This window comes from the organism of the source record quoted next, unplaced genomic scaffold (genome assembly GCF_019419815.1).
Source record: "Pyrus x bretschneideri cultivar Hongxiangsu unplaced genomic scaffold, Pyrus_bretschneideri_v1 Contig45, whole genome shotgun sequence".
Taxonomy (NCBI): Eukaryota; Viridiplantae; Streptophyta; class Magnoliopsida; order Rosales; family Rosaceae; genus Pyrus; species Pyrus x bretschneideri.
The window spans coordinates 2,090,052-2,114,387 of record NW_025999779.1 but is presented as its reverse complement, the minus strand read 5'-3'; the positions used below and the strand labels follow the sequence as shown (position 1 = coordinate 2,114,387).

Below are 24,336 nucleotides of genomic sequence, written 5' to 3'. Positions count from 1 at the left end.
ATCAACTCGCGACCCACCCATCAACTGGTGACGCCGCTCGAGACCCACCGCAATGCTTGCGACCCCTGCAGATCGCTCGTAACCGGTGACCCACCATCAACGACCCGCAGCCCACACTTGCAAATCAGATCTCTGTTCACCTGAAAAAAAAAAAAAAAAAAAAAAAAAAAAAAAGAAGAAGATGAACGTCCCGCGAAACGAAGATATGAGGTCGCCGGAATTGTAGCCGAAGTTGAGGAAGAAGAGAGAAAGAAGAGATGACGGCGACAAAAGGTGAGTGGATTGGCTTCATAACCCATGGGTCGTGACAGGTTACGAAACCCGTCTATCATGGACTCAAATCCTGAACTTCAAATCCAGTCCGTGATACATTATAAGGCAAAATTGTTTGTTTAGACTATTAAATCCAGATTTGGATAAAAGTAATAGGAACATAACCCAGTAATCTCAAACACGTTCAATCAAATGTGTGTGCATATATATTTCATTTTTACCCAATTCCTCCCGGTGTATCTGCATATCCCACCTACCATGATCGAATAAAACAAAGTCAAGAGAGAGAAATAAAGGGATTCAACTGCCACTAAATTTCGAATTAGTCTCATCAACTTCGTCAAGTAGTAGGTATGAAAAATGAATACTGGTTAAAAATAATCAAGAATAGCGGCTCATATGTTCAGTGTTGTTCTTTGCTTCTTTTTTAATTAGTTACCTTGTTGGTTAGTGAACCATGTGAAAGAGCCGTCCACGTTATTCTCAGTACTTGTATATTCAGCGAAGGGCAACTTGTTCAATTGTGGAGCAAAGTAAACCATCCAAGAAATAAAATACTAATTTTGTTGCTTTCTCACCCACCCTTTTTCTAAAGATCAAATCCAAAACTTTGTGTGTATAGAAACAGAAGATAATGCAGCCTATGTTTTCTTATATACTAAACTTTGTGTGTACAGAAACTGAAGTGAGTTTATTGTCCAATCGTTTGTCAAAAAACAAATGGCAGTCATCTGTCCGCACATCACGGACATAACACAATTAAGATGTGTTTTTCAGTTCATCGCTTGCCTACTTTCTCAGAAACACCAATAGAGAGAGAGAGAGAGAGAGAGAGAGATGGAGGACAAAGCCTCAAACCCTCATGCAATTATGGTTCCTCTTCCTCTCCAAGGCCATGTAATCCCATTCACCCATCTGGCCACGAAGCTTGCTTCACAGGGCTTCACCATCACTTTTGTCAACACCCATTATATCCACCACCACATACTCAAGTCCCAACCCAACGACAAAACAGAAGACGATATCTTTGCCATATCGCGTAAATCTGGTCTAGACATACGCTACACAACAGTGAGTGATGGATTTCCACTAGCTTTCAACCGATTTCAGAACCTCGACCAATTTCTTGAGGGTGCTTTGCATGTCTTCCCTGCCCATGTGGACGAACTTGTTGGAGATTTAGTCCAATCTGACCCCTCAATCACTTGTTTGATTGTTGATACGTTCCAATCATGGTCAGCAACCATAGCCAACAAGTACAACCTTATCCATATTTCCTTCTGGACTGAACCAGCCCTAGTCTTAAACATCTACTATCACTTGGACCTTCTCCGAAAAAATGGTCATTTCGGTGCTCATGGTAAGAAATATCCTTCTCATAAAGATCTCATGTTGCTTGCATTATTATTTAAACTTTTGGTTTAGATTCATTGTCTGATGACATAAATATTAGCGTAGTTATATAGTTACAAACATTTTTTTTTTGTTGCTTGATTTATTAGATAATCGCGAGGATATCATTGATTACATACCTAGCGTGAAAGCTATTGAACCAAAGGACTTGATGTCATACCTCCAAACAACAGATATATTTTGCCCAATGCTCCGCATCTATTACAAGGCATTTCGCGAAGTGAAAAGGGCAGATTTTATTTTGTGTAATACAGTGCAAGAACTTGAATTTGAGTCCCTTTCTGCCTTGCAAGCGAAGCAACCAACATATGCAATTGGCCCTGTCTTGCCCGATAGTCTCACCAATAACATCGTGGCTACCAATCTGATGCCAGAATTTGACTGCATCCATTGGCTCCACAAGAAGCCCCATGGTTCGGTTTTGTTCATTTCTTTTGGCAGCTATGCTCAAGTTACAAAGGATGATTTTGAGGAAATAGCTCATGGGCTTTTGCTTAGTAAAGTGAATTTCATCTGGGTACTTCGTCCCGACACTACAGGTTATGATGAAACGTATATTCTACCAGTCGGATTTGAAGATGAGATTAAAGATAGAGGGTTGATGGTGTCATGGTGCTCTCAGATTGAGGTGCTTTCACATCCAGCAGTAGGAGGGTTCTTAACGCATTGTGGATGGAATTCTGTACTGGAAAGTATGCGGTGTGGTGTTCCCATGCTATGTTTTCCTCTAGTGGCTGATCAAATCACTAATAGGAAACTAGTAGTTGATGATTGGGGCGTTGGTCTCAATCTTTGTGATCGGGTTAAACCCGTTAGAAGGGTGGAGGTAGCAGAGAAGATCAACCGTCTGATATGTGGAAAATCGGGTGATGGTTTGCAGAAGAAGGTCATGAAAGTAGCACAAACATTGGAGGATGCAGTGGCTCTAAATGGGTCATCACAAAAGAATTTATCTCAATTCATTAGTAACGTGAAGGAAAAAATTCAGACACGAATGTGACTTCCATATTGCCATCATGTGGTTCTTCTTCATCATCTCATTGACTCGCTGCCATAAGACGCTTCATTAGCGATGTGAAGACCGAAATACAAGGATGTGACACATCTTAGAATTTATATGTGCGCTTTTTCCTTTGGTTCTGCAACTCTATTATGTATGTTTTTTGCACTACTACATTATTTGGGAATGTTAATTAAGCAACCACTCAATTAACATAAACTCAAATTTTCAGAAGTTTTTCGAATAATTTGACAGCATTGTTACTGACTTTTTTGGGTTTTATATGTGTGATTAGTGGTTACAAGTACAACAATAGTATGATTTGTTTGTCTATTAGGTGTACAAGAAAGAGTTAAGTGATTTACTTGTCTCAGCTTCCGGATTATCACTTTTGCTAGTTTTTGTTTTGGTTTCGTTTTCAAAAGTGACTTTTACCCGTCTAGGTATTTCTTCTTTGCTTGTTTATTAAATTTCACTAGTGGTGTCGAATGGTTTCACCTTCACTTTCACCAAAAAATTATCTTCTTGTTACCAAATTCTGATTTGCTAGAAAGGGAAAATGTTGGATTAGTAGCATTGACAAGAGATGGAAGTTGAAGAATCATCCAGATATCAGATCGGACGCAGTTCATGACTTTCTTCTCTCTATTCGTTATGTTACCAAGTTTACAACATTACAACATTACAACCAGGGCCCTTTTTTTGAGATTTTGAAGACCATGTGCGAAATTTGTAAAAAGGGTCCTCCTTAAGATAGTTTTAAGTTTTAAAAAAGTATGATAATGTATTGATACTAAAAAACATTCACTTAAATTAAAACAAAGCCACTTAGTACTAGACTAGTATTCCTCTTCGCTTGTAAGTGAGATGTCTAATATTCAATTCTCGTCAAAGGCGAATTTGAACCACATTATTGTTAGCTCATTGTCAAGCTTAGCCCACTCTCCCACCCTCTTAGTATAGATAATATCGTTTGTTCAAAAAAATAAAAAATAAAAACAAACTTTAGCACTCACTGATTGCATATTTACAAATGTCCTTAATGATAAGTAAAAAGAGCTACAAACATAACCTTCACTAAATAATCAAAAATAGTTTTATCTTAAACAGCCAAACATGAAAAAGAAACATCGACCTCTAACTTTAAAGTTTCCCTTGAATGTATAACTTTGTTATATAATAAAATTAAGAAACTGCAGCTTTTCATGTTAGATAAACAAATATGTTAAAGGTATAGGTTGATATTGAAATAGCACAAATTTCAGAAAAAATAAATAGAAGCATACAACACAACCCCTCTTCACCTAAACGTTAATAAAAAGCTAGGTTGGATTGAAATGAAACAAATTAAAAAAAGGAAAACTAATAAAATGAGCTTGAAAACTTTGAGTTTTAACTATAAGGATAAAATAAAGGCTAAAGTGAATAGTACTAGAATGAACTTTTTTAATGTAAAAATATGATTTTTCGTTAAAGTGAACAGTACCGGAAGCTTTTCATTAAAATTCCCATTCAAAAAAGGATCGCTACAGAAACTAAATTTGTAGTTAAAATTTTGTAAATTAAATGATATAGAAGTTGATGATTGAATTATTACTTTAACGTTGATAAATGTGTTGATTCTTATTGATGACACGTCATTTAGTTTGCGAATTTTATTTACAAATTTAATCTTCCTAACATTATTGTTTAAAAAATAATAATAATAATATAAGCATACGACACAACCTCCCAACATGAATAAAAAAGCGTCGTCCTGGACAACGGCGCACAGCAATCAACTCGCGACCCACCCATCAACTGGTGACGCCGCTCGAGACCCACCGCAATGCTTGCGACCCCTGCAGATCGCTCGTAACCGGTGACCCACCATCAACGACCCGCAGCCCACACTTGAAAATCAGATCTCTGTTCACCTGAAAAAAAAAAAAAAAAAAAAAAAAAAAAAAAAGAAGAAGATGAACGTCCCGCGAAACGAAGATATGAGGTCGCCGGAATTGTAGCCGAAGTTGAGGAAGAAGAGAGAAAGAAGAGATGACGGCGACAAAAGGTGAGTGGATTGGCTTCATAACCCATGGGTCGTGACAGGTTACGAAACCCGTCTATCATGGACTCAAATCCTGAACTTCAAATCCAGTCCGTGATACATTATAAGGCAAAATTGTTTGTTTAGACTATTAAATCTAGATTTGGATAAAAGTAATAGGAACATAACCCAGTAATCTCAAACACGTTCAATCAAATGTGTGTGCATATATATATATATATATATATATATTTTCAGTGTTGTTCTTTGCTTCTTTTTTAATTAGTTACCTTGTTGGTTAGTGAACCATGTGAAAGAGCCCTCCACGTTTTTCTCAGTACTTGTATATTCAGCGAAGGGCAACTTGTTCAATTGTGGAGCGAAGTAAACCATCCAAGAAATAAAATACTAATGTTGTTGCTTTCTCACCCACCCTTTTTCTAAAGATAAAATTCAAAACTTTGTGTGTATAGAAACAGAAGATAATGCAGCCTATATTTTCTTATACACTAAACTTTGTGTGTACAGAAACTGAAGTGAGTTTATTGTCCAATCGTTTGTCAAAAAACAAATGGCAGTCATCTGTCCACACATCACAGACATAACACAATTAAGATGTGTTTTTCAGTTCATCACTTGCCTACTTTCTCAGAAACACCAATAGAGAGAGAGAGAGAGAGAGAGAGAGAGAGAGAGAGATGGAGGACAAAGCCTCAACCCCTCATGCAATCATGGTGCCTCTTCCTCTCCAAGGCCATGTAACCCCATTGACCCATCTGGCCACGAAGCTTGCTTCACAGGGCTTCACCATCACTTTTGTCAACACCCAATATATTCACCACCACATACTCAAGTCACAACCCAACGACAACACAGAAGACGATATCTTTGCCATGGCGCGTAAATCCGGTCTAGACATACGCTACACAACAGTAAGTGATGGATTTCCACTAGTTTTCGACCGAATTCAGAACCTCGACCAATCTCTTGAGGGTGCTTTGCATGTCTTCCCTGCCCATGTGGATGAACTTGTTGGAAATTTAGTCCATTCTGACCCCTCAATCACTTGTTTGATTGTTGATACTTTCCAATCATGGTCAGCAACCATAGCCAATAAGTACAACCTTATCCATATTTCCTTCTGGACTCAACCAGCTCTAGTGTTCAACATCTACTATCACTTGGACCTTCTAAAAAAAAATGGTCATTTCGGTTCTCATGGTAAGTTCTCATAAAGATCTCATATTGCGTGGATTATTGTTTGAATTTTACTATGACATAATATAGTTATAATCATTTTTTTTTGTTGCTTGATTTATTAGATAATCGCGAGGATATCATTGATTACATACCTGGCGTGAAACCTATTGAACCAAAGGACTTGATGTCATACCTCCAAACAACAGATATATTTTGCCCAATGCTCCGCATCTATTACAAGGCATTTCGCGAAGTGAAAAGGGCAGATTTTATTTTGTGTAATACAGTGCAAGAACTTGAATTTGAGTCCCTTTCTGCCTTGCAAGCGAAGCAACCAACATATGCAATTGGCCCTGTCTTGCCCGATAGTCTCACCAATAACATCGTGGCTACCAATCTGATGCCAGAATTTGACTGCATCCATTGGCTCCACAAGAAGCCCCATGGTTCGGTTTTGTTCATTTCTTTTGGCAGCTATGCTCAAGTTACAAAGGATGATTTTGAGGAAATAGCTCATGGACTTTTGCTTAGTAAAGTGAATTTCATCTGGGTACTTCGTCCCGACACTACAGGTTATGATGAAACGTATATTCTACCAGTCGGATTTGAAGATGAGATTAAAGATAGAGGGTTGATGGTGCCATGGTGTTCTCAGATTGAGGTGCTTTCACATCCAGCAGTAGGAGGGTTCTTAACGCATTGTGGATGGAATTCTATACTGGAAAGTATGCGGTGTGGTGTTCCCATGCTATGTTTTCCTCTAGTGGCTGATCAAATCACTAATAGGAAACTAGTAGTTGATGATTGGGGCGTTGGTCTCAATCTTTGTGATCGGGTTAAACCCGTTAGAAGGGTGGAGGTAGCAGAGAAGATCAACCGTCTGATATGTGGAAAATCAGGTGATGGTTTGCAGAAGAAGGTCATGAAATTAACACAAACATTGGAGGATGCAGTGGCTCTAAATGGGTCATCACAAAAGAATTTATCTCAATTCATTAGTAACGTGAAGGAAAAAATTCAGACACGAATGTGACTTCCATATTGCCATCATGTGGTTCTGCTTCATTATCTCATTGACTCGCTGCCATAAGACGCTTCATTAGCAATGTAAGGGCCGAAATACAAGAATGTGACACATCCTAGAATTTATATGTGCGCTTTTTCCTTTCGGTCCGCAACTCTATTATGCACGTTTGTTGCACAACTCCATTATTTGGGAATGTTAATTAAGCAACCTCTCAATTAACATAAACTCAAATTTTCAGAAGTTTTTCGAATACTTTGACAGCATTGTTACTGACTTTTTTGGGTTTTATATGTGTGATTAGTGGTTACAAGTACAACAATAGTATGATTTGTTTGTCTATTAGGTGTACAAGAAAGAGTTAAGTGATTTACTTGTCTCAACTTCCGGATTATCGCTTTTGCTAGTTTTTGTTTTGGTTTCGTTTTCAAAAGTGATTTTTACCCGTCTAGGTATTTCTTCTTTGCTTGTTTAGTAAATTTCACTTGTGGTGTCGAATGGTTTCACCATCACTTTCACCAAAAAATTATCTTCTTGTTACCAATTCTGATTTGCTAGAAAGGGAAAATGTTGGATTAGTAGCATTGACAAGAGATGGAAGTTGAAGAATCATCCAAATATCAGAGCGGACGCGGTTCATGATTTTCTTCTCTCTATTCGTTATGCTGCCAAGTTAACAACTTTACAACATTACCACCAGGGCCCTTTTTTGAGATTTTGGAAGCCCTATGCAAAATTTGTAAAAGGGGTCATCTTTAAGATAGTTTTAAGTTTTAAAAAGTATGACAATATATTGATCCTAGAAAACATTCACTTAAATTAAAACTTACTACTAGTCTAGTGGTATTCTTCTTCACTTGTAAGTGAGAGGTCTAATGGTTAATTCTCGCCAAAAGCGAACTTAAATCACATTATTGTTAGCTGATTGTCAGCTTAGCCCAATCCCCCACCCTCTTAGAGTAGATAATATTGTTTGTTCAAAAAATAAAAAATAAAATATAAATTTAGCACTCACTGATTGCATATTTGCAAATGTCCTTAATGATAAATAAAAAGAGCTACAAACATAACCTTCACTAAATAATCAAAAATAGTTTTATCTTAAACAGCCAAACGTGAAAAAGAAACATCAATCTCTAACTTTAAAGTTTCCCTTGAATGTATAACTTTGTTATATAATAAAATTAAGAAACTGCTTCTTTTCATGTTAGATAAACAAATATGTTAAGGGTATAGGTTGATATTGAAATAGCACAAATTTCAGAAAAAATAAATAGAAGCATACAACACAACCCCTCTTCACCTAAACGTTAATAAAAAGCTAGGTTGGATTGAAATGAAACAAACTAAAAAAAAGAAAACTAATAAAATGAATTTGAAAATTTTGAGTTTTAACTATAAGGATAAAATAAAGGATAAAGTGAATAGTACCAGAATGGACTTTTTAAATGTAAAAATGTGATTTTTCGTTAAAGTTTCCATTCAAAAAAGGGTCGCTAGAGAGACTAAATTTGTAATTAAAATTTTGTAAATTAAATGATATAGAAGTTGATGATTGAATTATTACTTAAACGTTGATAAATATGTTCATTCCTATTGATGACACGTCATTTAGTTTGCAAATTTTATTTACAAATTTAATCTTCGTAATATTATTGTTTAAATAATAATAATAATAATAATATAATCAAACGACACAACCTCCCGACATGAATAAAAAAGCGTCGTCCTGGACAACGGCGCACAGCAATCAACCCGCGGCCCACCCATCAACTCGTGACGCCGCTCGAGACCCACCGCAATGCTTGCGACCCATGCAGGTCGCTCGTAACCGGTGACCCACCATCAACGACCCGCGGCCCATACTTGCAAATCAGATCTCTGTTCACCTGAATAAATAAAGGAGATGAAAGTCCCGCGAAACGAAGATATGAGGCCGCCGGAATTGTAGCCGAAGTTGAGGAAGAAGAGAGAAAGAAGAGATGACGGCGACAAAGGGTGAGTGGATTGGCTTCATAACCCATGGGTCGTGACAGGTTACGAAACCCGTCTATCATGGACTCAAATCCTGAACTTCAAATCCAGTCCGTGATACATTATATGGCAAAATTGTTTGTTTTGACTATTAAATCCAGATTTGGATAAAAGTAATAGGAACATAACCCAGTAATCTCAAACACGTTCAATCAAATGTGTGTGCATATATATATATATATATATATATATCATTTTTACCCAATTCCTCCCGGTGTATCTGCATATCCCACCTGCCATGATCGAATAAAACAAAGTAAAGAGAGAGAAATAAAGGGATTCAACTGCCACTAAATTTCGAATTAGTCTCATCAACTACCGTAGTAGGTATGAAAAATGAATAGTGGTTAAAAATAATCAACAATAGCGGTTCATATGTTCAGTGTTGTTCTTTGCTTCTTTTTTAATTAGTTACCTTGTTGGTTAGTCAACCATGTGAAAGAGCCGTCCACGTTATTCTCAGTACTTGTATATTCAGCGAAGGGCAACTTGTTCAATTGTGGAGCAAAGTAAACCATCCAAGAAATAAAATACTAATTTTGTTGCTTTCTCACCCACCCTTTTTCTAAAGATAAAATCCAAAACTTTGTGTGTATAGAAACAGAAGATAATGCAGCCTATATTTTCTTATATGCTAAACTTTGTGTGTACAGAAACTGAAGTGAGTTTATTGTCCAATCGTTTGTCAAAAAACAAATGGCAGTCATCTGTCCACACATCACAGACATAACACAATTAAGATGTGTTTTTCAGTTCATCACTTGCCTACTTTCTCAGAAACACCAATATAGAGAGAGAGAGAGAGAGAGAGAGAGATGGAGGACAAAGCCTCAAACCCTCATGCAATCATGGTGCCTCTTCCTCTCCAAGGCCATGTAACCCCATTGACCCAGCTGGCCACGAAGCTTGCTTCACAGGGCTTCACCATCACCTTTGTCAACACCCAATATATCCACCACCACATACTCAAGTCACAACCCAACGACAACACAGAAGACGATATCTTTGCCACGGCGCGTAAATCCGGTCTAGACATACGGTACACAACAGTGAGTGATGGATTTCCACTAGCTTTTCACCGAATTCAGAACCTCGACCAATCTATTGAGGGTGCTTCGCATGTCTTCCCTGCCCATGTGGATGAACTTGTTGGAAATTTAGTCCAATCTGACCCCTCAATCACTTGTTTGATTGTTGATACTTTCCAATCATGGTCAGCAACCATAGCCAATAAGTACAACCTTATCCATATTTCCTTCTGGACTGAACCAGCTCTAGTGTTCAACATCTACTATCACTTGGACCTTCTCAAAAAAAATGGTCATTTCGGTTCTCATGGTAAGTTCTCATAAAGATCTCATATTGCGTGGATTATTGTTTGAATTTTACTATGACATAATATCGTTATAAACATTTGTTTTTGTCGCTTGATTTATTAGATAATCGTGAGGACATCATTGATTACATACCTGGCGTGAAGGCTATTGAACCAAAGGACTTGATGTCACACCTCCAATCAACAGATTTATTTTCCCCAATGCTCCGAACGTTTTACAAGTCATTTCGCGAAGTGAAAAGGGCAGATTTTATTTTATGTAATACGGTGCAAGAACTTGAATTTGAGTCCCTTTCTGCCTTGCAAGCGAAGCAACCAACATATGCAATTGGCCCTGTCTTGCCTGATAGTCTCACCAATAACATCGTGGCTACCAATCTGATGCCAGAATTTGACTGCATCCATTGGCTCCACAAGAAGCCCCATGGTTCGGTTTTGTTCATTTCTTTTGGCAGCTATGCTCAAGTTACAAAGGATGATTTTGAGGAAATAGCTCATGGGCTTTTGCTTAGTAAAGCGAATTTCATCTGGGTACTTCGTCCCGACACTACTGGTTATGATGAAACGTATATTCTACCAGTCGGATTTGAAGATGAGATTAAAGATAGAGGGTTGATGGTGCCATGGTGTTCTCAGATTGAGGTGCTTTCACATCCAGCAGTAGGAGGGTTCTTAACGCATTGTGGATGGAATTCTATACTGGAAAGTATGCGGTGTGGTGTTCCCATGCTATGTTTTCCTCTAGTGGCTGATCAAATCACTAATAGGAAACTAGTAGTTGATGATTGGGGCGTTGGACTCAATCTTTGTGATCGGGTTAAACCCGTTAGAAGGGTGGAGGTAGCAGAGAAGATCAACCGTCTGATATGTGGAAAATCGGGTGACGGTTTGCAGAAGAAGGTCATGAAAGTAACACAAACATTGGAGGATGCAGTGGCTCTAAATGGGTCATCACAAAAGAATTTATCTCAATTCATTAGTAACGTGAAGGAAAAAATTCAGACACGAATGTGACTTCCATTTTGCCATCATGTGGTTCTTCTTCATCATCTCATTTACTCGCTGCCATAAGACGCTTCATTAGCGATGTGAAGGCCGAAATACAAGAATGTGACACATCATAGAATTTATATGTGCGCTTTTTCCTTTGGGTCTGCAACTCTATTATGCACGTTTGTTGCACAACTCCATTATTTGGGAATGTTAATTAAGCAACCTCTCAATTAACATAAACTCAAATTTTCAGAAGTTTTTCGAATAATTTGACAGCATTGTTACTGACTTTTTTGGGTTTTATATGTGTGATTAGTGGTTACAAGTACAACAATAGTATGATTTGTTTGTCTATTAGGTGTACAAGAAAGAGTTAAGTGATTTACTTGTCTCAGCTTCCGGATTATCGCTTTTGCTAGTTTTTGTTTTGGTTTCGTTTTCAAAAGTGATTTTTACCCGTCTAGGTATTTCTTCTCTGCTTGTTTATTAAATTTCACTAGTGGTGTCGAATGGTTTCACCATCACTTTCACCAAAAAATTATCTTCTTGTTACCAAATTCTGATTTGCTAGAAAGGGAAAATGTTGGATTAGTAGCATTGACAAGAGATGGAAGTTGAAGAATCATCCAGATATCAGAGCGGGCGCGGTTCATGACTTTCTTCTCTCTATTCGTTATGTTGCCAAGTTTCCAACATTACAACATTACCACCAGGGCTGTTTTTTGAGATTTTGAAGACCATGTGCAAAAATTGTAAAAAGGGTCCTCCTTAAGACAGTTTTAAGTTTTTAAAAAGTATGATAATATATCGATACTAGAAAACATTCACTTAAATTAAAACAAAGCCACTTAGTACTAGACCGGTATTCCTCTTCACTTGTAAGTGAGAGGTCTAATATTCAATTCTTGTCAAAGGCGAATTTAAACCACATTATTGTTAGCTCATTGTCAAGCTTAGCCCACTCCCCCACCCTCTTAGCGTAAATAATATCGTTTGTTCAAAAAAATAAAAAATAAAAACAAACTTTAGCACTCACTGATTGCATATTTACAAATGTCCTTAATAATAAGTAAAAAGAGCTACAAACATAACTTTCACTAAATAATCAAAAATAGTTTTATCTTAAACAGCCAAACGTGAAAAAGAAACATCAATCTCTAACTTTAAAGTTTCCCTTGAATGTATAACTTTGTTATATAATAAAATTAAGAAACTGCTTCTTTTCATGTTAGATAAACAAATATGTTAAGGGTATAGGTTGATATTGAAATAGCACAAATTTCAGAAAAAATAAATAGAAGCATACAACACAACCCCTCTTCACCTAAACGTTAATAAAAAGCTAGGTTGGATTGAAATGAAACAAATTAAAAAAAGGAAAACTAATAAAATGAGCTTGAAAACTTTGAGTTTTAACTATAAGGATAAAATAAAGGCTAAAGTGAATAGTACTAGAATGGACTTTTTTAATGTAAAAATATGATTTTTCGTTAAAGTGAACAGTACCGGAGCTTTTCGTTAAATTCCATTCAAAAAAGGATCGCTACAGAAACTAAATTTGTAGTTAAAATTTTGTAAATTAAATGATATAGAAGTTGATGATTGAATTATTACTTTAACGTTGATAAATGTGTTGATTCTATTGATGACACGTCATTTAGTTTGCGAATTTTATTTACAAATTTAATCTTCCTAACATTATTGTTTAAAAAATAATAATAATAATATAAGCAAACGACACAACCTCCCAACATGAATAAAAAAGCGTCGTCCTGGACAACGGCGCACAGCAATCAACTCGCGACCCACCCATCAACTGGTGACGCCGCTCGAGACCCACCGCAATGCTTGCGACCCCTGCAGATCGCTCGTAACCGGTGACCCACCATCAACGACCCGCAGCCCACACTTGAAAATCAGATCTCTGTTCACCTGAAAAAAAAAAAAAAAAAAAAAAGAAGAAGATGAAAGTCCCGCGAAACGAAGATATGAGGTCGCCGGAATTGTAGCCGAAGTTGAGGAAGAAGAGAGAAAGAAGAGATGACGGCGACAAAAGGTGAGTGGATTGGCTTCATAACCCATGGGTCGTGACAGGTTACGAAACCCGTCTATCATGGACTCAAATCCTGAACTTCAAATCCAGTCCGTGATACATTATAGGCAAAATTGTTTGTTTAGACTATTAAATCTAGATTTGGATAAAAGTAATAGGAACATAACCCAGTAATCTCAAACACGTTCAATCAAATGTGTGTGCATATATATATATATATATATTTTCAGTGTTGTTCTTTGCTTCTTTTTTAATTAGTTACCTTGTTGGTTAGTGAACCATGTGAAAGAGCCCTCCACGTTTTTCTCAGTACTTGTATATTCAGCGAAGGGCAACTTGTTCAATTGTGGAGCGAAGTAAACCATCCAAGAAATAAAATACTAATGTTGTTGCTTTCTCACCCACCCTTTTTCTAAAGATAAAATTCAAAACTTTGTGTGTATAGAAACAGAAGATAATGCAGCCTATATTTTCTTATACACTAAACTTTGTGTGTACAGAAACTGAAGTGAGTTTATTGTCCAATCGTTTGTCAAAAAACAAATGGCAGTCATCTGTCACACATCACGGACATAACACAATTAAGATGTGTTTTTCAGTTCATCACTTGCCTACTTTCTCAGAAACACCAATAGAGAGAGAGAGAGAGAGAGAGAGAGAGAGATGGAGGACAAAGCCTCAACCCCTCATGCAATCATGGTGCCTCTTCCTCTCCAAGGCCATGTAACCCATTGACCCATCTGGCCACGAAGCTTGCTTCACAGGGCTTCACCATCACTTTTGTCAACACCCAATATATTCACCACCACATACTCAAGTCACAACCCAACGACAACACAGAAGACGATATCTTTGCCATGGCGCGTAAATCGGTCTAGACATACGCTACACAACAGTAAGTGATGGATTTCCACTAGCTTTCGACCGAATTCAGAACCTCGACCAATCTCTTGAGGGTGCTTTGCATGTCTTCCCTGCCCATGTGGATGAACTTGTTGGAAATTTAGTCCAATCTGACCCCTCAATCACTTGTTTGATTGTTGATACGTTCCAATCATGGTCAGCAACCATAGCCAACAAGTACAACCTTATCCATATTTCCTTCTGGACTGAACCAGCCCTAGTCTTAAACATCTACTATCACTTGGACCTTCTCCGAAAAAATGGTCATTTCGGTGCTCATGGTAAGTAATATCCTTCTCATAAAGATCTCATGTTGCTTGCATTATTGTTTAAACTTTTGGTTTAGATTCATAGTCTGATGACATAAATATTAGCATAGTTATATAGTTACAAACATTTTTTTTTTGTTGCTTGATTTATTAGATAATTGCGAGGATATCATTGATTACATACCTAGCGTGAAAGCTATTGAACCAAAGGACTTGATGTCATACCTCCAAACAACAGACATATTTTGCCCAATGCTCCGCATCTATTACAAGGCATTTCGCGAAGTGAAAAGGGCAGATTTTATTTTGTGTAATACAGTGCAAGAACTTGAATTCGAGTCCCTTTCTGCCTTGCAAGCGAAGCAACCAACATATGCAATTGGCCCTGTCTTGCCCGATAGTCTCACCAATAACATCGTGGCTACCAATCTGATGCCAGAATTTGACTGCATCCATTGGCTCCACAAGAAGCCCCATGGTTCGGTTTTGTTCATTTCTTTTGGCAGCTATGCTCAAGTTACAAAGGATGAGTTTGAGGAAATAGCTCATGGGCTTTTGCTTAGTAAAGTGAATTTCATCTGGGTACTTCGTCCCGACACTACAGGTTATGATGAAACATATATTCTACCAGTCGGATTTGAAGATGAGATTAAAGATAGAGGGTTGATGGTGTCATGGTGCTCTCAGATTGAGGTGCTTTCACATCCAGCAGTAGGAGGGTTCTTAACGCATTGTGGATGGAATTCTATACTGGAAAGTATGCGGTGTGGTGTTCCCATGCTATGTTTTCCTCTAGTGGATGATCAAATCACTAATAGGAAACTAGTAGTTGATGATTGGGGCGTTGGACTCAATCTTTGTGATCGGGTTAAACCCGTTAGAAGGGTGGAGGTAGCAGAGAAGATCAACCGTCTGATATGTGGAAAATCGGGTGATGGTTTGCAGAAGAAGGTCATGAAAGTAGCACAAACATTGGAGGATGCAGTGGCTCTAAATGGGTCATCACAAAAGAATTTATCTCAATTCATTAGTAACGTGAAGGAAAAAATTCAGACACGAATGTGACTTCCATATTGCCATCATGTGGTTCTTCTTCATCATCTCATTGACTCGCTGCCATAAGACGCTTCATTAGCGATGTGAAGGACCGAAATACAAGGATGTGACACATCATAGAATTTATATGTGCGCTTTTTCCTTTGGTTCTGCAACTCTATTATGTATGTTTTTTGCACTACTACATTATTTGGGAATGTTAATTAAGCAACCTCTCAATTAACACAAACTCAAATTTTCAGAAGTTTTTCGAATACTTTGACAGCATTGTTACTAACTTTTCTGGGTTTTATATGTGTGATTAGTGGTTACAAGTACAACAATAGTCTGATTTGTTTGTCTATTAGGTGTACAAGAAAGAGTGAAGTGATTTACTTGCCATTATCGCTTTTGCTAGTTTTTGTTTTGGTTTCGTTTTCAAAAGTGATTTACCTGTTTAGGTATTTCTTCTTTGCTTGTTCAGTAAATTTCACTAGTGGTGTCGAATGGTTTCACCATCACTTTCACCAAAAAATTATCTTCTTGTTACTAATTCTGATTTGCTAGAAAGGGAAAATGCTGGCATAGCAGCATTGACAAGAGATGGAAGTCGAAGAATCATCCAGATATCAGAGCGGACACAGTTCATGATTTTCTCCTCTCTATTCGTTATGCTGCCAAATTAACAACATTACAACATTACCGCATATTAATCTAACACTTAATGTTTACTACGAGAAATATGAGCAACTTTCACTTCTATTTCTATACGAATCATCTGGCTAGGTTGGTATGTCTCTGTTTCTTTAGACATCTGATCACTTGTTTTATAACATATTGCAACAGGTTATGATGATTTCTCTTATGTACATGTTCATATTTAACAATTTTCAATGCATAACGTTTACTTGCAATATTTGCAGGCCTTGGTTTTCTCCAATTTTCAAAGCAAAATTCGTAAGGGTCTAGGGATTCTTTTTCCTCTTGGATTTTTTTGGTCATTTTCTTTCAGTTTGTTGATGTGAGATTCAAATCCTACAGAATCATTGGAATCAAATGATCAGTTAAATGGAATCCAACAATTCATTCACTTGATCCTGAAAAATAAATTGAAAGTAAAAACCTTCGTGCAAATGCTTAGTCATGTTGAGGAGAGCAATGTGCTTCTCCTCTTTCAAATCCGCATTCTCGTATTTTAGATTAGATTAATTAAAATATAGTTAGAATAAAAACAAGTAAATCACTACAAAAGAGTGTGATAGAATATTAAGTTTGTCTTGTTAAAAAGCTATCCAAGTTTGTCTCTCGCTACTAGCTATAGTCTACATAATAGAATAAGGAGGTGGCCAGGCGTGTTCATATTATATATATACATATATAGATAGATATATGTATATGGAGTCCATACAGGCTGTCAAAAACTTTGTGTATTAGAGAGAGAGAGAGAGAGAGAGAGAAATGGAGGAAAATCATTCAAAGCCTCGCGCAATCATGGTGCCTCTTCCTATCCAAGGCCATGTAATCCCATTCACCAATCTAGCCATGAAGCTTGCATCAAATGGTTTCACCATCACCTTTGTCAACACCAAATGTGTACACCACCAGCTACTCAAATCACAACCCAACAACAACTCTGGAGATCAAGATGACATCTTCTCCAAAGTGCGGGAATCTGGCCTAGACATACGCTACACAACGGTGAGTGATGGTCTTCCATTAGCTTTCAACCGATTTCAGAATCCCGACCAATTTCTCGAGTGTTCTTTGCATGTCTTCCCTGCTCATGTTGATGAACTTGTTGGAGATTTAGTCCAATCTGACCCCTCAATCACTTGCTTGATCGCTGATACCTACCACTGTTGGCCAGCAACCATAGCCAACAAATACAATCTTGTCCATATTTCTTTCTGGACTCAACCAGCTCTAGTTTTTTACATCTACTATCACTTGGACCTCCTCGGAAGTGAAAGGGGCAGATTTCATATTGTGTAATACTGTGCAAGAACTTGAATCCGAGTCCCTCTCAGCCTTGCAAGAGAAGCAACCCACCTATTTAATTGGTCCTGTTCTCTCCAATAAACCTACTATGGGTATGGTGGCTACCAATTGAATGTCAGAGTTTGACTGTACCCAGTGGCTCCACACTAAGCCACATGGTTCAGTTTTGTTCATTTCATTTGGAAGCTATGGTCAAGTTACTAAAAATGATTTCCAAGAAATAGCTCATGGACTTCTGCTGAGTAAAGTGAGTTTCATCTGGGTGCTTCGCCCGGACAAAACAAGTTATGATGAAACATGTATCATGCCGGTCGGATTTGAGGACGAGACTCAAGATAGAGGGTTGATGGTCCCATGGTGCTCTCAGATTGAGGTGCTTTTGCATCCAGCTATAGGAGGATTCTTAACACATTGTGGATGGAATTCCGTACTTGAAAGTATGCGGTGTGGGGTTCCCATGTTGTGTTTTCCTCTATGGACTGACCAAATCACTAATAGGAAACTAGTAGTTGATGATTGGGGGATTGGACTAAATCTTTGTGATACAGTTAAACTCGTTACAAGAGCAGAAGTAGGGGAGAAGATCAACCGTCTGATGTGTGGAGATTCGGGTGATGGATTACAGAAACAGATCAAGAAAGTAAGGCAAACTTTAGAAGACGCATTGGCTGTAAATGGGTCATCAGAAAGAAATTTATCTCAATTCATTTGTGGCGTTAAGGAAAAAATTCGGACACGAGCATGACTTCCACATTGCCACTGTATGTGGCTCTGGTTCATCATCTCATTGTCATCGACTCACCTTCCGCATTGCCACTATATGTGGCTCTGGTTCATATCTCATTGTCATCGACTCACCGGCTTCAATAGTCATGCGAAGGCGATTGTGCCCCTTTCTCTGTGGGGCATCAAGTCCCAACTATTGCTCTTATAATCCTCAACCTTTCGATTATGTTGTTGCCCTATTCCATCGTTCGTTTCTTCCATTAGCTCAAGTTGTATCTCAAATATTCCGGAAGTAATTATAAGTTTCTTTCCACTGCTTTGAGATCATTTAAGTGACTTTTTAACCTCAAAAAAGGTTTTCTGCCTTGATCGGTTGGAGCATTTGAAGCATGGATTGTTCTATCTGTTACGTTCTTTTCTATCCTGGACTTCACAGAGGATGCTATCGATCATACAAAGCAGTGAAGTTCATATCATAATATTAACACTAGCTTGAAATGCACTTTTCTGTTACGTTCTTTTCCTGAACATAATAATCGGCATTGAACCTTGAAGTACTAAATGATTTATGTCGCCAAATAACAAACCTGCATAATGAGTCTGTCATAATAATATAATTATAATTAGCTTCTCTATCAAGAGCTTATATTTATATTCTGTACTCCCTTCAAAAATCACTTCATTATGTATAAAAAATCAAAACTAAATTCAGATTAAATACCAATTTCACTATAAGAAAAATAAAAAAACCATTTCCAAACGAAAAAACTTTATCAGGCCAAATACCTTTTTGTCGCCTATAATTTGCCCAACAAAATTCCGTCGCTCAAATATTTGCCGTACAAATATAATCATTCGTTAGTTGAACATAGTTAATCGATGAAATAAAGCCACGGGTAAAAGAGTGTTAACCAACTTGGCCCGACGGATATACCTTGCTCGACGACACAGTTTTGTCGAGTTTCTGGAAATAAAATAATTATAAAAAATTCGCCCGACATATAATTCATTGGGAAACTGTTTTAAAGAAAGAAAAAAAAACACACACACAATAAAAGTTTGCTCAAGGAATATATCCGTTGGGCAAAGTTTTAAATATTTTTTAAAAATTCGGAATTAAAACAATATTTAAATTAAATAATGTATTTAATTATAATTATATTAATCTAAAAAGCTAACATAAATCAAAACTTTAAAGAAATTTATTTAAATATATTAAAAATAAAATATTCTAACAAAAACTAAACTAAATACGAGTCACGACTACTCAGGTGGGTGTTGTTCAGGTGACTGGTGCAATGGCAGTTGAAGGTCACTCGAAGCATTCGGAATATGAATGCCAAAAGCTGACTTTACTTGGGCTTTCACAACAATGTATTGTATAAGGTTGTCTTCTCACCTGCGCATGGCTTCTCGCTCGCACGCAACTTCTTCTTGCTTGTGCGCAGCTTCTTTTCGCTAGTTCTGTGAAATCCCATTTCTGGATTTCATTGTTATAATCTACGTATTTGTATTATTAAGATTTTATATTATTTCTCGAGAATTTATTTTAAATTGTTCAAATTTAGACTTTAACTAAACTAGTTACAAAGTTTGAAGTTTGAAAATTAATTGTTTGAAATTTGTAGACCTTTGGAGGTCACAATTTATATTTTCGAATAGATTTTGAAACCACGACCGTATAGGTGAAGGCCGTTTGCGAGTCTGAATTATAACAGTATAGTTACGGACATTTGAAGTTGTCTTACCAAACTATAGATTTTAAATTGATTAAACTTCCACAGGGAAAAAGCCTAATTAGATGAACAAGACTTGGTTGCTGAAAATTCAGTAGCCATTCCTGCTTACACCCAATCTAGATGGACATGTGTTCAGGTTTTGATTTTTTTAATCAAAATTTGGACATATATCCATCCAAGATTGGGTGTAAGCAGGAGTTGCTGCTAAAATGTTCAGCTGCCAAGTTAATTCCTAATCAGACCTAAGCAAAAATAAGAAGACCAATAAGCTAGAAGGAGAATGACCAATCAAATAAAAGAGGGGGGGGGGTGGTGTTTCTGAAAAAAAAAAAAAAAAAAAAAAAAAAAGAGGAGGGGTCTGATTCTAACCCGTTTTGGCGAGATTGGACCCATTAACCCACCAACTTGACCCGTTTGTATCTTCTTCATCTGAGCTCCATTTTGGATGATCTTGGTGTCCATGAAAGAGCCATTGACGAGCCCTACATTTATGTAGTGTTAGATTTCCCATTTTCTTTTCCATCTTTACAGTTCAAAGCCATAAATCCCATAACGTTTCCAGTGGTTTTATCATTTTTCGGGTGATTCCGGCAACCATTTCCTTCGAGAGAGGTATGAAACTTCATCTACTCTTCATAATCTTCGAGTTGGTATGCTTAGTTTGTGCTTTCGTATTCATTTTAGAGTTGGGTGTTTAGAACCCTAGGAATCCGGTATTCTCCAAGTGAATTTGGATAGTTTCCAATTAAAATTTATCGTCGGCCTAGTTGTGAGAAGGTTTTTCTCTTGTTGAGCTCTAGCTACCACATAAATTTGAGCTCATTTAGTTAATGTTGAAAATTCGGGGTTTCTAAACCCTCCACCTTGGCTACCACCACGTGTGGCGGTGCGTGGGACCGTCCATGATTGTTGTCTACATACCAAATACCTTCTAGTGACCCTATGAACCTATCTCTAGCTCGGTTTCCCGAAATTTCATTGTTTGGTGTGGTGATCAAAATGGACCCCCACTTGTTTATGTGATTGAAAACAATCTGATCGTTGGATTGTCGTACAATTTTGTGAGCACCCTAGTTATCAGTTGTTGGACCTTTGAGAACTTACGGATCGGAAATCCGATGTGTGAATCTTCCGGATTGAATAACCTTAGATTGTTGACCTTAATGGACCTACCTTATCGACGATTGACGTTCTAGTCAACAGGCTCTACTCTGGAGTGTCGTTTGTCTGTAATTTGTTGTTGAGGCTTGATGGAGCTTAGTTGGCTCATCATGATGACGTGTCGTTCTCAGTTGACGTGTGTTTCATCATATGTATTTGTGGCACCATATTGAGTTATACTTGTTTATTAAATGTGCTTTCTATTGATGTGTTATTTTTATTTCTGGTCATCAATCTATTTTTAAGTATGATTTGACTTGTGCGTTGGAAATATGGTTTGTATTGTATGATTGGATTGTTGTGATGAAATGTGAGGGCTAGTAGTGGACCGTTAACCCATTAGCATGGGATTTGTTGCTTCGAAACATGTTTCACGCCTCGTGTCATTATTTCATTTTTTTCATTTTGGTGAGTCTTTGTAACTTAAGTAACCTAACTTGATCCATATCATGTTTCATCGATTGGTGTTATACAAATGGCTCCACGATTTCATTGAGTGATGATCCAGAATCGTATCCTGGTGTGGATTCCGTTAAGTGGTGGTCCGGAATCCCTTCTACTCCGCGATTCTGTTAAGTGATGGTCGGAATCGTATCCTGGTTTGGATTCTGTTGAGTGATTGTCCGGAATCCCTTCTACTCTACAATTCCGTTGAGTGATGGTTCCGAATTATATCTTGGTTTGGATTATGTTGAGTGACGGTCCGGAATCCCCTTTGGTGTCTTGGTTTCGTTGAGTGGTTCGAAATTCCCTTTTTTTTCCAGAGATGTAGACTTCGGCTGAACTGCATTCCTCTAGCCCTAGGTTTTAATGTATATATGAACAATGGTTTTTGGGAATCTTGTGGTTTGAATTGGAAAAATCGTTGGATGTCTGAGTGACTTCTACAGAGTTTTCAGCGACTTGATTATGATTCCATAAAGTATGATTCTATACTTGATATTTATAGATTGTGATCGTTGGTTTGTTTTTATTGAATATCACATACTTATATTATTGTCACTTACCTGAGCCTCGCAGCTTATATGAGTGCCTGATTTGCTAGCGTACCATTCCTATAATGTAGGCATTGATTTTACATGTGATAGGTCTGGGTAGATTACAAGAAACCACTTGATATTTTAGTTCTGTTAAGTGGTCTGGAAACTGACGTTGTTGGATTCCATTGAATGGTCCGGAATCCTTGCTCTTGTTCATTTCTGTAAAGTTATCTTAGAATCCTAAATTCGAGTGGATGGGAATTACCCACAATAGATATTGTGAATATAAATTAGAATTACCATGTTTATTACTCATAATCAAAGTGGGGAATTATGTAGAGTTCCTTGGTTATATTCATGAAATGTTTTGTTATCGCATTGGTTGATTAACGTAATTAAATGCTAAGATTGTGCATCTTTGATTCACGAATTGATTAATTGATGGGATTGTGGAATGACGTTGGATATGAGTGTTGTTTTTATGATTATTTTAGTTGATTAATGTTTCTAGAGAATAATATTATGCATTGTTAATTCTTTAATATGTTGCTCGCTATGAATTGTGATTTTATGTGGGAAACGTGATGATTTATGTGATGGATGAAGTGGAAATGTTATTCGTCATGTGGGATTATTATGTTGGATATCATTGTTATTGTTATGATTAGACTTGTCGATAAATATGGTGAGAGAATATGATTGTGCTTTGTCGATTGTTCTTTGAAATATTGCATGAAATGCATTGTGGTATTTTGTTGGGAGATAACAACTTATGTGACGAATGTTCGAGTGCAGTGAAGTAATGAACTACAAATGGCTTGATTCCTATTTAGGGTATGTAGGCAGTCTAACAAAGATGTTAGATGCAGCCATAAAGCCTACGAGGAATTATTGCATTGTTGGATCTAAGTTATGTTTTGCCTTTTTCCGGAGGCGGGGTATGTTAGAGACGGGTATTTGGTGACATCACGTGTCGATTCTGAACGTATGTCAGGATCGGGGCGTGGCAGATTCACTAGCTACACCAGCAAAAGAACATTCTCCGGTGCTTCTAGACATGTTGAGCTCCCATATTCATGTACAGAAAAAGCAAGGGGTTGATTCTACAAAAGTGTTGTGAAAAAGTTGTCCAAGTTTGTCTCCTAATACTAACTATATTCTGCATAATAATGAAGTTTGATAAAAATTAGCTAGTGGTCCTTTACCACAAGTGGCTGAAAGGACTAGAGTCATTGCATGACAGCGTGGGTTTGAACCTTGTTAGTGGCTAATCTAACAAAATATATCGTTTGACCCAAAAAAAAAAGTTTGACAAAAATTAGTTAAAAATTATCAAAAAATAAACTTAAGATTTATAAAAATACAGAACTATGACACACAGTGCTACAAAATCAATTGAAAATCTATCCAAAAATATTGTACTTTTGAATAATATCACGTGGCATGACAAGATTGGTTTTAAATCCCATTCATAATTAAAATATAATTATCTTTTATTATTTTTATAAAAATAAAAATAATATTTTAAAACGAATTAACTGGGTTATTCAATATACGGTTGGAGATGCTTTTAAACAATTAATGTTCACTAAAGGCAATAATTGTCCTACTCAATAGCCTGGCAATAATTGCTAGGGGTGGAAGTGCTCTAAGTTGGCTTGGTCCACCCCTTAAACACTACCCTTTCCTTCTCCCACAACTCGCCACTTTCGGGTACTTAGGCCTAATTTGAGATTGATGTGCTTTAAAAAATATATATATATGTTTCTACTATACAGTGAGAATAAACAACTGTAAAATAAAATTGTCTAGTGTTTGGTAATTTTTTTATTAAAAGTGCTTTTAGCAAAAAAATAAGTATCTGAGTGTTTGGTAAACTTTTATATAGATTATTGTGAATATGTTAACTGACTAAAAAATGTATGGTATTTAATGTATATAATAATTATCAAAGACAATAATATAGGGGCAAAGATTGTAACTTTGTAAAATATGTCGGGGTATCCTTACCATTAGAAAATTTCATTACATGGGCACTGATTAGTATGCTTTATAAAAAAAAAGACTTAAAAGCATGGTAGACCCTAATTTTGCTTTTCTGCTGTCTTTGACAACAATTTTTTAGAAAAAGCATTTTTTTTTTTTTTGTTTTAAAAGCATCTGCTTATAAGTT

The 24,336-nt window shown here is 37.0% G+C and overlaps 3 protein-coding genes and 2 pseudogenes across 3 annotated transcripts; all 5 read left to right on the top strand.

Annotated features, from left to right (window-relative positions):
* The first annotated feature begins 966 nt into the window (after positions 1-966).
* Positions 967-2,953, top strand: LOC103965475 (UDP-glycosyltransferase 86A1-like). Its single transcript, XM_009378541.3, has 2 exons — positions 967-1,633; positions 1,776-2,953. The coding sequence occupies exons 1-2, from the start codon at positions 1,111-1,113 to the stop codon at positions 2,684-2,686; spliced, it is 1,434 nt and encodes a 477-aa protein (XP_009376816.2). The 5' UTR covers positions 967-1,110; the 3' UTR covers positions 2,687-2,953.
* Positions 2,954-5,247: 2,294 nt separating this feature from the next.
* On the top strand, positions 5,248-7,319 carry LOC103927475 (UDP-glycosyltransferase 86A1-like). The gene is made up of 2 exons (XM_009336401.3): positions 5,248-5,933; positions 6,035-7,319. The coding sequence occupies exons 1-2, from the start codon at positions 5,411-5,413 to the stop codon at positions 6,943-6,945; spliced, it is 1,434 nt and encodes a 477-aa protein (XP_009334676.2). The 5' UTR covers positions 5,248-5,410; the 3' UTR covers positions 6,946-7,319.
* Positions 7,320-9,659: 2,340 nt separating this feature from the next.
* On the top strand, positions 9,660-11,693 carry LOC103965476 (UDP-glycosyltransferase 86A1-like). Its single transcript, XM_009378542.3, has 2 exons — positions 9,660-10,308; positions 10,410-11,693. Exons 1-2 carry the CDS (start codon positions 9,786-9,788, stop codon positions 11,318-11,320), a joined length of 1,434 nt encoding a protein of 477 aa, XP_009376817.3. The 5' UTR covers positions 9,660-9,785; the 3' UTR covers positions 11,321-11,693.
* Positions 11,694-13,913: 2,220 nt separating this feature from the next.
* LOC103965493 lies at positions 13,914-17,518 on the top strand (annotated as a pseudogene).
* Positions 17,018-18,596, top strand: LOC103965477 (annotated as a pseudogene).
* Positions 18,597-24,336: the final 5,740 nt, after the last annotated feature.

What these genes read in the sequence shown, in the direction of transcription:
- LOC103965475 (XM_009378541.3), top strand. Translation starts at nt 1,111, where the DNA reads ATGGAGGACAAAGCCTCAAACCCTCATGCAATTATGGTTCCTCTTCCT. An exon ending in TGGTCATTTCGGTGCTCATG is followed by an intron (nt 1,634 to 1,775) that starts GTAAGAAATATC and finishes TTGATTTATTAG; the next exon opens with ATAATCGCGAGGATATCATT.
- LOC103927475 (XM_009336401.3), top strand. Translation starts at nt 5,411, where the DNA reads ATGGAGGACAAAGCCTCAACCCCTCATGCAATCATGGTGCCTCTTCCT. An exon ending in TGGTCATTTCGGTTCTCATG is followed by an intron (nt 5,934 to 6,034) that starts GTAAGTTCTCAT and finishes TTGATTTATTAG; the next exon opens with ATAATCGCGAGGATATCATT.
- LOC103965476 (XM_009378542.3), top strand. Translation starts at nt 9,786, where the DNA reads ATGGAGGACAAAGCCTCAAACCCTCATGCAATCATGGTGCCTCTTCCT. An exon ending in TGGTCATTTCGGTTCTCATG is followed by an intron (nt 10,309 to 10,409) that starts GTAAGTTCTCAT and finishes TTGATTTATTAG; the next exon opens with ATAATCGTGAGGACATCATT.